Raw genomic sequence first — 13,428 nt, 5'->3', positions numbered from 1 at the left:
AACAGAGAATAACTCGTCATGTATTAAAATCAAATGCTAAATTGATTTTATAACTGATATTCTGTATCTTCGTTGCATACGATCTACAGACGATTACTCGCTCTCACGGCCAGTGCACAACGCCACGAACGAACGAGAAACCCATGTGCTTGAGTCGTGGGCGATTTAGAACCGTCCATTTTGCAGCAGGGTAATCATTTTGTATTATAACTATAAATACACATGCCTAAACATTACCACATTTAAACATGTGTATTAACCGTTATAATAAACATGTTTAAATATTATATTAATATTCAAACATGTGCACTAACCTTTATAATACACGTTTAAATACTATTATAATAAGCTTCACCGGGCACACAATGGTTCGGTCTTGGGATGCCAGGGGTAGGCGCTTCAGTACAATCTTATTATTTTTGTTTGTTATGCATCGTAATTTTCCCGATTTTTAGGTGTGAACACAATTTGTATTTTCTTTTTAATTATACTGTGGTACAGACAAGAAGAACAATACCCAGTAAAAATATTTGCGGGAAATTCAGTAGTTGCTTCTGTTCGTTACGGACTGCCAATGCACTTTTTGACATCACACCACACCTAAACATGCGCTCCCGATTATAACTTCTTTTTATTGAAAATGTAGGAATATGTTAAGAGAGTATTAATTGTTGTAGGCTTATTGATTGTAGGCTTATTCATTACGTTTGCCATGCCTGACCATTGTAAACGAAATATATCTTGCTCACTCTAGATCACTAACCTTCCTAGGCCTAACTACAATAAACTAGTATGCGACCTTCGCAGGCCGCCGGCAGCGGGTAATAAATTTTAGGTAAGTAGCGAATCTGTCACCCGACCTGTCACTTGTGACAGGGGGTTGGATGATCGATTACCCGAGTAGGTCGGGTAGCAGGACCGAATTCGCTAAGGCAAGATTTTCGGCATGGTATAAGCTGTAAGAAAAAGTCTTTGTTATCCAAGAAAGAAAATTTGTCTAGTTGGATTAGGGCTTGTAAAAGTTTAGACAAAAATTAATAATTAATATAATAATACACTATAAAATAGAAAAATCATATGCAATTCATACTATTATTCTTTTCTTGATCCTGTCAACACGGTTTGTATGTTTTCACTTCTTTTCCCTAAGTGTATTTTACTAATCTAGTTACTCCCCAAAGACACTGATACAGAACTACTTGTGCAAGCTGCCATTCCAACATAAAACAAAATTAAGATACATGCAGAAAAATTAAAAACCAAGACAAAATGAAAGCCATAATTTACAAGATCATAGAATAAGTAACTGCCAGAGAAAATGAACAGCGTGAAGAAATGCCCCTAAATGCATTGGGCCCAAATTGCAGATTGCACAGGCACTGATTGGGCTTATTGTATAAACCAAAACACACAGATCTAATGAACTGAGCCAAACTACAGAGCCTGATAGCAGGGCCTGATGCATTGAGTGCCAAACTGAATAGGCCATGATGCAATGACCTTGATGCATTGGGCTTACATGCATAGACCATGATAAACAGGCTCCTTACACCAAAACTGCAAAGATGCATAGAGCTCTGATTTATTGGGTCGAACTGCATAGGCCCTGATGCATGGGTTTGCATGCGAAGGCCAAGATGCACAGGCCCTGATTTATTGGGCCAAACCACATAAACTGCAAAACAGGCAATGATGCATTGGGCCAAACTGCATGGAGCAAAATATGCAGAGAGTGTGATGCAATATGTTTACAGTAACATCTCCCAATTATCTACCCTTCTGTCCGAAGAGCATTCGTAATTTAGAAAATTCGCCTCAATGGCGAGGGTAGGCTTAGAGCTACCTAGTACACAGGGCTAGGTTTGTTAATGGTAGCTGAGGTCCCAGTGAAAAATTTCATCACAAAACAACTTTTTCTTTTGCTGCCTTCTGCAACTGTACTGAACAGAAGCCAAAATTGTGATATATTTATTTTAAATGACTTTCACAAAAAAATACATGATCATAAATTAGTAAAAAAACTATTCTCTTTAAAACGAATTAGTTATCACATCAGTTACATCAATTGCAATAGTGCCACCAATAAACAAAAAGTGCCATTCTCCTTTTCTACTTTAGCTGCCTGTTCTAAATTCAAGGTTATTGGCAATAATGTTATCACCAAAAACTGTGTTAATAAAATAGAGAATTCTTAATTGGGAAATGTACTGCACATGCATGGACCATAATGCACATGCCCTGATGGAAGGGGGCCAAATTTAGCAGAACATGCGGTCACAAACACACATCCAATTTACCTGGCCATCGGCTATATTGTTAGTAACCTACCAGGGATTGCCAAAACAAAACACACACACATTAAAGGATGATCGACATATGCATGATTGACAAACATATCAAACTACTATCAATTCCACTCTCAACATTTAACAAGGCAATAATAGAAATGACTTGCTTTTGATGCAAATATTATGTACATACTACAGATACAAATAATAATACTAATGTAAATTTGTAATGTGATTTTTATGTCAATACATATCATTTTTCTACATACATCTATTCAAATATTTAAACAATTTCAAAGCAATGATAAATCAATTATTCCAGACAATAGATTCCAATTTTGAATTGGTTTACAAATTCATTCATGTTTAAAATTTATTCTAACATACTGAACAAAAAATATATGTAGGAAATGACGAAGATTCATGTGTGATGAAAAATATGTGGGCACCAATGGTTATACAGCATAATTAACACTGTCTATGTACAGATAATGGCAGCATTGATTCTAACACCTTGCATGTAGGGACGTGTTGCAAGGGTGACATTCACTAACTTCTGCTTTGAATACATAAACATGGTTTGGCTGGTTTCAATGTGATTTCATTTAATTATAGCAAGTCTGTAGGCAGGAATTCTTAATAGGGTGTTCTAATTTGTTTACTACAATGCATTTTAAATCCATGTCTCTTTATGTTTGGGAAGATTTTAAGAACATAACGCCTCAGGTGTCTTGAAATCGCATTCCATTAAAAAAAAAAACGCCAAATTTTTAATGTCTAGATAACCTACTTTGTACTTTTTACTAATATTTAGGAAGGTAATTTATTTCAAACCCCTTAAACTCTCCTGGCTCCAGGCTTGTATACATGTAATATATTTTGTGCAGTATTGTAATGTTCTTTACTCATTAAAAAGAAATTTAACGGGAAAAAATGTATTACCTCGGCTCCGATGGCTTCATTAATAACAGGATGAGCACATTCAGGGGCCCAGGCTATACACTCCACTACATGGTCATGCTCCCTTAACTCCGCCTTACACTCCTTGCTGGAAACGGCCCATACTCTCACGGTCTGCAATAAAATAACATTAATTTAAATAACAGAGTAGATATCTTTTTATTTATTATAACATGTGAAAAGATAAGCGAGTATAAACTAGTGCAGGGGTGGGCATTAAAATTGGTCAGTGGGCCAAAGTGAATTTTTGCTTCAACTCCGAGGGCCACATCCAAACCTTCATACACTGTTTTATGGCCACTTTATACTCAGTTTTACCATTTTTATCTGGCTGCACGGATAGGGTTTGTAATTCATTTCCACTAGTTCACCTGTGAACTAGTGGAATTCTATTGTAATTATAGAACTTGATGATAAACTTAGTTTTATGAAATGTGAAATGCTATTTGTACCGATGACGCCACATAACAGTCACTTTTGAATGAAAGTTTCCACTATTAATGATAATGAAAGCTAAGATGACAATGAAAAACAAGATACTGCAAAACATAAGATAAACTGCATGTAAAATCTGCAACAATTGGGCAATAGAAAACAACTAGATGTAAATAAATTGGATTACCTAAAATCTAATTCAATCATTGACTAAAAGATCTCCGACAAACCTAAATTTTATAGCAAAAATAAATATTAACCCTTGACATTTTATATGTGAATATAAAAACAAAAACCTGTTTAAAATGTCATCTTTGTTTAAAATTACAAATTATTTTATTATCATTCACAATGAAAATGACTAAAGGGCAACTGAAGAAAAACATTGTTTGAACAGTTTATTTAATCAATACTCAATAAATATGATATCATGTCTAAAATATGTTGTCTAGCACCAGTGAAGCTTAAAGGCAGTCATAAATGTGTTTACTATAGCAATCTGATCTGGTTGCCTGGGGTCGATAAATAAATAATGAATAGCAATACTTACTAGTACTATAGTAAAATTCAAAATATAATCTTACATTTATTTTCAACTTCCTTATTACCATTTTTACTTATTTATTAGTTTAACATTGTATATTTATACTTAGATAATGATGATAATGATGTTGTTTCTAATCAATTTATAATTAAATTATTATTTTTTATATAATCATGTATCTTCTAGTTGTTTTTTATTTTATCTTGTAGTTTATAATAATTTTATAATAGTATTAAATGTATGGGTTCCTTGTCACTGAATATGGAAACAATCATAGTAGATACAAGTGTATTTACTGTACTGACCCTAATAAATGCCCCGGGGCATTGCATTTTTGTAAAGGGAGAGGGGGGAGGGGGATGTGGTAGCAGCATTTTTTAGAGGTGAATTATGAAATCATAAACTATGTTTACCAAGCTGCTTTAAGCGGTCAATCCGGTGGTGTACTGTATAAGCAGCAGATTTTATACACAATTACAACGGGTGCATTTCACGAAATACACCCGTCCGGTGATCAACCTACTAAAAAGTTCCAGATTGCGAACCGTCTAGCCTCTAGTCTAGGCCCAAGCTATTCCAATTAATTAACCAAATGTAGGACTGGTTTGCTGGCCTAGTATTTGTAATTAACACCTCGACAAAATTTGATTGATGGATAAACCGACTAATCAGCGAGCGTCATTTAGTCATGTGATCAAAAACTTTTTCTCGGAAATTTTAATTTCCTTAGACATCTGGTTGTCAACGCGAAACATATGTGAGCCTAGGCCTAGATGTCTATGCTTAGTTATAGATAGGTTTTCGTGACTTTGTGGGCGGGGCTTCGCGTCCTTGTCAACATGTCAATTATGCTCACTACAGTCCTGTAAGGATTCCTACATTTTCTACGATATTCAAGCAATTGTTTTGGTTGTTAATTTTCATATTAGGTTCATTCATAAACAATATTTGAAATGTTCCTGTTTGAACACGCTTCACCCAAAATAATAACAAACCATTATCTTTTCGGTGCTCGATGTCACGTGAGTAGCTTCACGAATGTTGTAGTGATAGGCCAAGAATTACCAATATGTTTAGTCACCAAAATAATAGAATAATTTTTAATAGAACATAACTAAAATGATTGTTGAAACCCATACGGTGGGAAAATTTAACAGCAACTGTCTAGGTATGCGTTGCATAATAAGCACGTCCAGTTGTTCCTAATCAGCTGATAAAAGTTAAAATTTTGTTATTTTATTGTAAATAATGGTTACCCATTCTAAATGTAAGAAGCCACTGTTATCTCTGCTTAAATCGGTTGGGGGAGGGGGGTGGGGTTATTAAAGGTTGAAACGTTTATTAGAGACAATACGGTACATAGTTAATGAGTAAGTGTAGGCAGGTAACTGCAATGTACCATATTAAATAAACCAGAGTACATTAACTAATAACAAAAAACTTATAATGGGCTTTAGTATGTATTGTTAGCAATTTCTATCCATTATTTAACCTTGCCAATTCAGTTTTCAACTTGACTGGCAATGAATGTGTATTTATAAACCATACTATACATAAAAAATTAGATAATTCAGTATCCCCCTTAGGTCATGGGAGTATAGCTAGCTGCATAACAAATCAATACTAAAATTATCATTTGTATTTGACTGTTATTCCTTTCTCCTCCAGCGTCAAAACTGTCAGTCGCTATTAACTCTGATTGATCTGTCAAATGTCCTTTTTTTTTTTATTTCAACCAAAGAAAAATGTTTTCCAAATGCGCTTCTGTTAAGAAAAATGTTGGAAGTTAAGATTAACATTTTTCTTCAAATAATGCTATTATTATAATTATTATAACTTGATGACGTAATGTTGATAATTGAATTTGCCTGTGTATTATTTAAAATGTATTAATTGTATTGTTTCTATATTTATTGTTCTGTTTTATGGACTTTTAAATGTTCATCAAAATCTTATTTCCTCGCATTATTGGGTTCATTCATACTACCAGTTAGGGCCTAGTAGCTTCATTTCAGTAGTAAATTGACGTGTTACAGACAATTTGCACACCCATTAAGATAAACATGATTTAAAAATCAAAAAGTTGTATGTATTTGTCCCCCTATTTTTCAATCGTAATTTACTATTTTAAGAATATACAGTAGTATACTGCAAGTGATTTATTTGTTAACCTTGAGACCCTACTCTACTTCTCATAATTTAGAGAAGTATTTGTAATCTAGAGAAGAACAATTAGGCACTCCCTGAATTATTTGCTAAACTAAGCACCAAATTATCATTGTCATTGTTAATCAAAGTTTGCTTAATTAAGTTTACATTCATAACACTATAATCCTATGCACACTCAATTACATACTGGGTTTAATGGCTCCAAGACAAACATACCTATGCAACAACATTACACTATAAAAAAAATTAACTTAATTGCTAGGGTAATTTTGGTACCTTCAAGAAAGAAGGTTTGGGGAACTGATAAAATATGCATCTTTATAATAGCCTAGCTTGGTCCTGATCCCCATGACATAGCTTACGATGGCAAATGCGATTAAGTTTTCATAAACACACAGAGCCTAAGTACCAGGGATGTTCTCTCCCTTTATTATATTAAACTATCCTCTGATTTTGTTAATTGATTCAAACATTTACTTTCTCAAATTCACTGTATAATCAGAGCATTGAATTTTTTGGATGATGTTTTTTAAAAGGCTATTGAAATACCGTATTGTCTCTAATAAACGCCCCCTCTGAGTTTTTTTCATTTTGCAATAAGTGCCCAATCAATTAACATGGGTATCCAGTCCATAAAAAGGTTGACAAACAAGGAGTAATACCGTACTGTGTGCTGCTTTCTTTGATATGAAATGAAATAAATACTACTCAAAAAAGCTTACCCTAAACGTTTGATGTTTACTCTCTTCACGATCACTAGGCCTAGGCCTATTTTGTGTTTCTATCATGGTATTTCGTTAGCCTTGTAAAAACAGTGTAAGCTGCAAACTGACGGCAAACGACGGGTAATCGTGTATTGTTAATGTGTCGCGTGTTCGACGCTGATTTGATTCAAGGTGTCTGGTCAATGAAGTCTATACTGTAGTGAGAATGTTTCTTCAAGTTGAGGGCAGATGTTTTGCGTACGGTGGTGGAGCGGTGCTAGTTCATGAGGCCGACAATGTTTTTGACAAGCACGCGATTGCTGCTGTGAAAGGAGAAGCACCGCGCTGCATCGTCGTACATTCACCCAAAGAGAACTCCAGGATATTTCATTTCTTTTTGAAACACAAGGAATTATTGATGTTCAAATAACCAGCAACAAACGAAGGAACAGCAAAATCGCAAGAGGCCTGGAGATACCCTGCACATTAACTTGTTCCTCTACAAATAAAGAACTTATTGACCGTTTAAGGCAGCTTGTTTAGGTAATTTTTGATTTTACAATTCACCTCTAATAAACTCCCCCTCCCATTTGAAAAAATGCAACACCCCCAGGGTGTTTATTAGAGACAATACGGTAGGCAGATTTTATCATTTTTGAGACATGTTAAAATATGGGTACAAAACACTAAAGAACAAAACATAGGCGAGACTTTTTTTATACCTTGTCTAGCAAACCCGCCAACTGCAAATATTGATGATTTAAAAAAAAATTCTATATTTAGCCAATTAGCGCACCCTCCGCCACGAAAAAGTGGAAATTTAAGAAAAAAATAAAAGTTTTCCTCTATTTTTATTGTGCCTTGAAACCCAAAGATAAGTTATGTATTTCTTCCTAATTACATAAATTTAAAGCATAATCCTATTTTACATTCACCAATAAAATTTTATTTTTATTTTTTCCTAATTGTTTTGTAGGAACCTTAGCAACAATATTCAATTGGCAGGGCTTAGTGGAAAGGTCAATTCAGTGAAAATGCTAGCAAAAGTGTAGCGATTTTATGAAAACCAGGCTTTAGCCACGTAGCCACAGCTTCACGAACAGACACTTACCTGATCATTGGAACAGCTGGCTATAAGCGATCCATCATGGTAGATTTTGATCATCCTCACCCACTCTCGATGTCCGGTAAACGTCTTTACACAATAGCTAAAAAAACAAAATATATTTTCATTCTTAAATCTCAGGCTATCTTAGATGCTCCGAAAGCCAGGCAAACACACTGTCTTCTGCATTCTATACAAGCACTAGGTGGACGCAATGCCAGTCTGCTGACTTTGAACTAGAGTCTGAGTGAATTGGTGCTGAAAACAATCTGTAGCATGACATGTTTCTATCCCATAGAATTTCGCTAGCTGCCGATGACAATGCATATAGGCTACTGCTTTAACTTCATTTCATTTATTGTGATCTCAAACATTAGTCACCGACTGGATTGTGTGACTTTACATACTGACAATGTAAATATTGTAAGTATGAATGGTTATGATAAAATTAGGCCCTCTACTGTAAAATAGCATATTAATATACTATATAGGGTCAAATTTCCTTCTCTGATTATAGCTGTTTAAAAAATATTCTAGATACCTACATACTTGAGAAGCACAAATTATAATTCAAAGTGGAGATTACTGTAAATCTTGCATAACACACAACTAAAGAATAGGCTACAGCCAAGCCTGTTTGGTTTTCTAACAGTACAGTAGTAAAACAATATTGTTTTTCTTTTTTTTTTAATTACTTTCAAGTTTACTCTTTTGTTCTATGGACTAACATGGCTGATCCATTTTGAAAATCAATAGTATGTTTTAAAGTATGAAATTCATGATGTGATGTAAGTCACGTTATTAGTTATTGTTGTATAAATAGAAGTCTATTATGGAACCTTACAGAGGATTACAATCACATTCTATGGAATGTGTATTGCAAAAAACTTATGAAATCTGGAAGGCATACTTAGTTTCCTAAGCACTAATTTTAGTTAGGAATTAAGATCATGCTTTAAATATCACCCACAATATTTAACATTTTTACTTTTGCAATTTGCGGTACATCTTAAAGCATGTAAACTTGATATTCACTGGAAACATTTCCACTCATCTCTTTAAAAAAACACCCGTCACATTTCATTACGAATGTACTTAAAATTTATGATGATTATAATCTTCTACTGCATGTAATGTTAGATCACATGTGACAGTTAAAGATGCTCGTATTGGTTATAACCTTTCCAACGGTCCTGTATATTGTACCTAGTCATTACTCATATAACTGGCCTTAATCTTAACATATGTTCACCTGAGTCTGTTTATTACATAAAAATGAAGTGTTCATGAATATTATTACTTTACATATAGATTTCTTCGGAACTGTAGTTTATTACTGAATAAATTTGGAATGCATTTCAGGAAGCATGTTATACATTCATAGAAGAATGTTTATGTCCATTACATCAAGAAACATCATTTTTTACATCAAAAAAGTGTTTCATCATTACCAAATCAAGTCAGTCTTATTTGAAAAAATCCAGTTGATTGCATATTATCTATTGTATTTTATTCAATATTATGTATTGATATCATTATTTATGGTTTCCATATAAGTATTAATATCATTATTTACTACAGTTTCCATAACATGTATTTAAGGTATAATCATTCATCATTTATTAAGTGTTATGAGTAAAATTTTACACATCTGGAATAATGCATCTGCCAGTAACACTCAGTCACATTATATTATGCAAGCCTGAAATAAGTGTCTTGTCAACATCCGGAAAATCCTTTACACTATTGCATCAAATACTATCTACACATTGTTTGCTTATAAAGGATGAATATTAAAAGGGCATTTGGTCATGTCTCTTAAATTTATTTCAATGGATAATAACAACTCCAAATAACTGACTAGGATAATAGATGACATACATAAAATCTAGACATAATAATATAACAATATATAGTAAAATACATTGTTATAGAAAACTAGTTCTATTTTATTGACTCAGGATAGAATTAACAGGTAGAAATTCAGTGTGTGTACTGGTGCGGGGATTAAGTTTAAGAGCGCATTTTCCCTGGGATAAAACCTTCGATTTTGAAGATACCCTCAGCCTGGGAAGTTAAGTTGCCTGCTAATTACACACTTGGCTTCATGCACCTGATAGATAAAATACTCCAAAAAAGCCTTTCATTTTACTACACACAGAGCAGTTTGCTGTGTTTGTTTACAATATTGTATTTCATGTAACTACAATAGGTGGTCACTGATTTTGCTTTAAATACAAGTAATAAAGCTACATTACTATTAGAAATTCCTAGACCATGTGCCTTAACCATCAACAAACAAAATTGAAATACTCACCCAGACGCAACCTCCCACATTTTGATTGTCTTGTCACGTGAACAAGAGAAGACAAAGTCACCATTAGGAGCAAAAACAACGGATGAGACATTATGATCATGTCCCTGCAGTGTTTTTGTACATTCATATGAACCAAAATCCCAGATTCTTACAGACATATCAGCAGAACAAGACACTGAAATCAAGAACAATATTTACTATAAATAAGACCGTATTTGCATTACATAAAATATCTCTCTGGTCAAAATTTGTACTTTTGTAATTTATGTACTACAATTAGATCTATAAATCTCCTTTAATGAATCTAATAATCATCTATACATGTTCATTTCATAAGAATGATCATTAAAGTCCCTGCTAAAATGAAATATAAATCATGAATTTATGTTAAGTTATATAAAATAAATAAAATAAAACTACCTAGAAGTTTTCCAGTCTGATCAAAAGCTACATCTTGCACTGCATCTGTGTGTCCTCTAAGTGTTCGTTCATAGTCACCAGTTTCATAATCCCATACCTACAGTGATATCAATACATTTATATAGTCACAGTTATTTAAATATCCTTAGCTCTCCATCCTATGATTTATATTTAAATTGTATTTGACAAATTTGTGTGGTGTACCCATATACAGTATGGACATGAAGATGGCATATTACATACTAATATGAGCATATCACTTTTATTTTTCACATTTTGATGGTGTAGAGAATGCTTTTAAAAGGGACATCTATTTTTAAAGTCATTTTCATGAAAGTAACAAAATACATGCTAAATGTGGAAACGGGTGGGTGGGGGTAGGCAGCAGTGTTTTTATGCTTTAATGAAAGATGAATTGATGTCAAAATGAACAGAATCATGATCATACTCTTTTGGAAGGAGGAAGATGTCATAACAATAATTATGTTTTCATAAAATGATAACAAAAACATATGGCCACTTATAACATGATTACATGTACATGCCACTGTAAATGAACAACCTACCTTAATTGAAGCATCCTCCGATGAGGAAACTATTAAACTATACACTGGATGGAATATAACTTTTGTGATGGGGCTTCTGTGCCCGCTTAAACAATACTTTGCAGGTGGCCTCGGTATCCATTCTGATGGCACGCGCTTGTCACGTGTAGGACCACTTTGGAATTCTCGTTCTGCTTCATTTAATTTAGATTCTAAGTCCATAACTTTTTTCTGTAAACGAATCACCGAAGTCCACTTCTTTTCTAGTAAGCCGACATATTTCTTCTCTATCTCACCAGGCTATAAACGATTAAAATTGAACATTATCATTGGTTAGGTAAAATAAGTTTTGTTTATATAGAACTAGACTGTATAATTACTGTACGTACTGTGTTAAATGGTTGAGACCAGCCATGCCACTAAATAAAATTATAGCACTACCATGTGAATATTTTGAATGTGCTAGCATATTTCAAAACCCCTCCTGAGTATAATGGCTGTATAATAAAGACCGAGCTGGGTTTAACAAGGTTAAGTACGGTTTATAATTTTATAAAACACTACACTGGTACTCACCATGTCGGTTTCTTTAATAAATTCATTTAGTGCCTGGTCATAACCATTAGAACGTAGATAGTCGGCGATTGATTTATTTCTATAAAGAGAAGAAATACAGGAATTATTATATATTCGTTACAACACTACCACACCAGTATAGGCTTGCAGACCTTTGCAACAAGAGCAGCAATGTAAAATATACTGACACTTTGCAGGTTTGTACAAAATGTCCAGGTGTGGAAATTTAAAAAGTTAACAAATATGAAACTATGACATTACAGGTATATCAAAATGGTAATCATTTGATACAGTACATTCTATTATTTGTATATAATAATTTAATTTTCTGTCAGTGAAACATTAAAAAAAAAAAAAGAAAAGATTATTGCAATGTTAAAAATAATATGTATATATAGCAAAAAAAATTATAATTGTATTATTAATAATGAAGATACTATGGTTCATTGTTAATGCTATAGAAAAGTGGGTTTAATAAGCCTCTGTACATATCATATTTTACAAAAAAAAAACTACTGTACTATATGCCCATAGTTACTGTATGATGTACCTACAGTATATACGGTCATAATGTGATATCATCATGAACATATTTAGACATGTCAAATGTTTTTGTCAAATAAAATCTGATAGTTCAGACAGGGTTTAAGGAAATGACGAGTTGGACCACAACCTCTCCCAGAATGCACACAGACCAATCCAAACACGTTTCCTGATAGTAACCAACAGCACACAAGCACCATTTCCTGTTTCAGGTTCTACATTAAGTTATGGTATGTCAAGCAGGCTATGTACTATAATGTATTACATTACAGGCAAGAGTCCTTAGTACTCTATGTTACACAGAAAATCTTTGAATAAAACTAAATAATTAAGATTCTTTTTTAAGTATAATCAAATGATGGGTGAATTAAATTTTAGTACTTTATATTAATAAAATGTATATCACTGCTAAATAAATAATTGGATATTGTCATTATAGTTATATAGAGGCAGTATTAAATTATTGGCTTTAAACTGAACTACAGTACAGTTATTTGATTCTTAAAAATCAATACTGGTACTTTTTTTTAAAAAGAGCCTTTAATATAATTGTAATATCAGGGCTTGAAATTAAGGGTTATTTGGTCGCATTTGCGACTTGATTTTTTAAGGTGCGACAATGAATTCAACTTTGTCGCGCTCAGTGCGACAAGGTCATTTGATAGCACGAGTAGATTTTGTAAATGGCAGGAAGGTGGTTTCCCTCCAAATCCCAATTATTTACAACTTGTACAGCCCATTATTTTCAGTCAGGCAGTAGGCAAAACATGTTATCATTCATTTTACAACCAACCAATCAGCATGACCTAGACTGTTAAAGTG

The 13,428-nt window shown here is 33.3% G+C and overlaps 1 protein-coding gene across 1 annotated transcript in view; it reads right to left on the bottom strand.

The window, feature by feature from the left end:
- LOC117118547 (lissencephaly-1 homolog) overlaps positions 1-12,142 on the bottom strand; it is a gene marked incomplete at its 5' end in the record, with an annotated part of 18,021 nt that extends 5,879 nt beyond the window's left edge. The window contains 6 exon segments of the mRNA XM_033263168.1: positions 3,231-3,362; positions 8,212-8,308; positions 10,523-10,697; positions 10,943-11,039; positions 11,509-11,787; positions 12,064-12,142. Coding sequence (XP_033119059.1) covers positions 3,231-3,362; positions 8,212-8,308; positions 10,523-10,697; positions 10,943-11,039; positions 11,509-11,787; positions 12,064-12,142 — 859 coding nt within the window.
- Between the last annotated feature and the right edge of the window lie 1,286 nt (positions 12,143-13,428).

Source organism: Anneissia japonica, unplaced genomic scaffold, assembly GCF_011630105.1.
Source record: "Anneissia japonica isolate Jap-2015-1 unplaced genomic scaffold, ASM1163010v1 scaffold288235_len41945_cov195, whole genome shotgun sequence".
Classification (NCBI taxonomy): Eukaryota; Metazoa; Echinodermata; class Crinoidea; order Comatulida; family Comatulidae; genus Anneissia; species Anneissia japonica.
The sequence above is the reverse complement of the archived record's forward strand: the minus strand, read 5'-3'. Positions and strand labels throughout refer to the sequence as shown.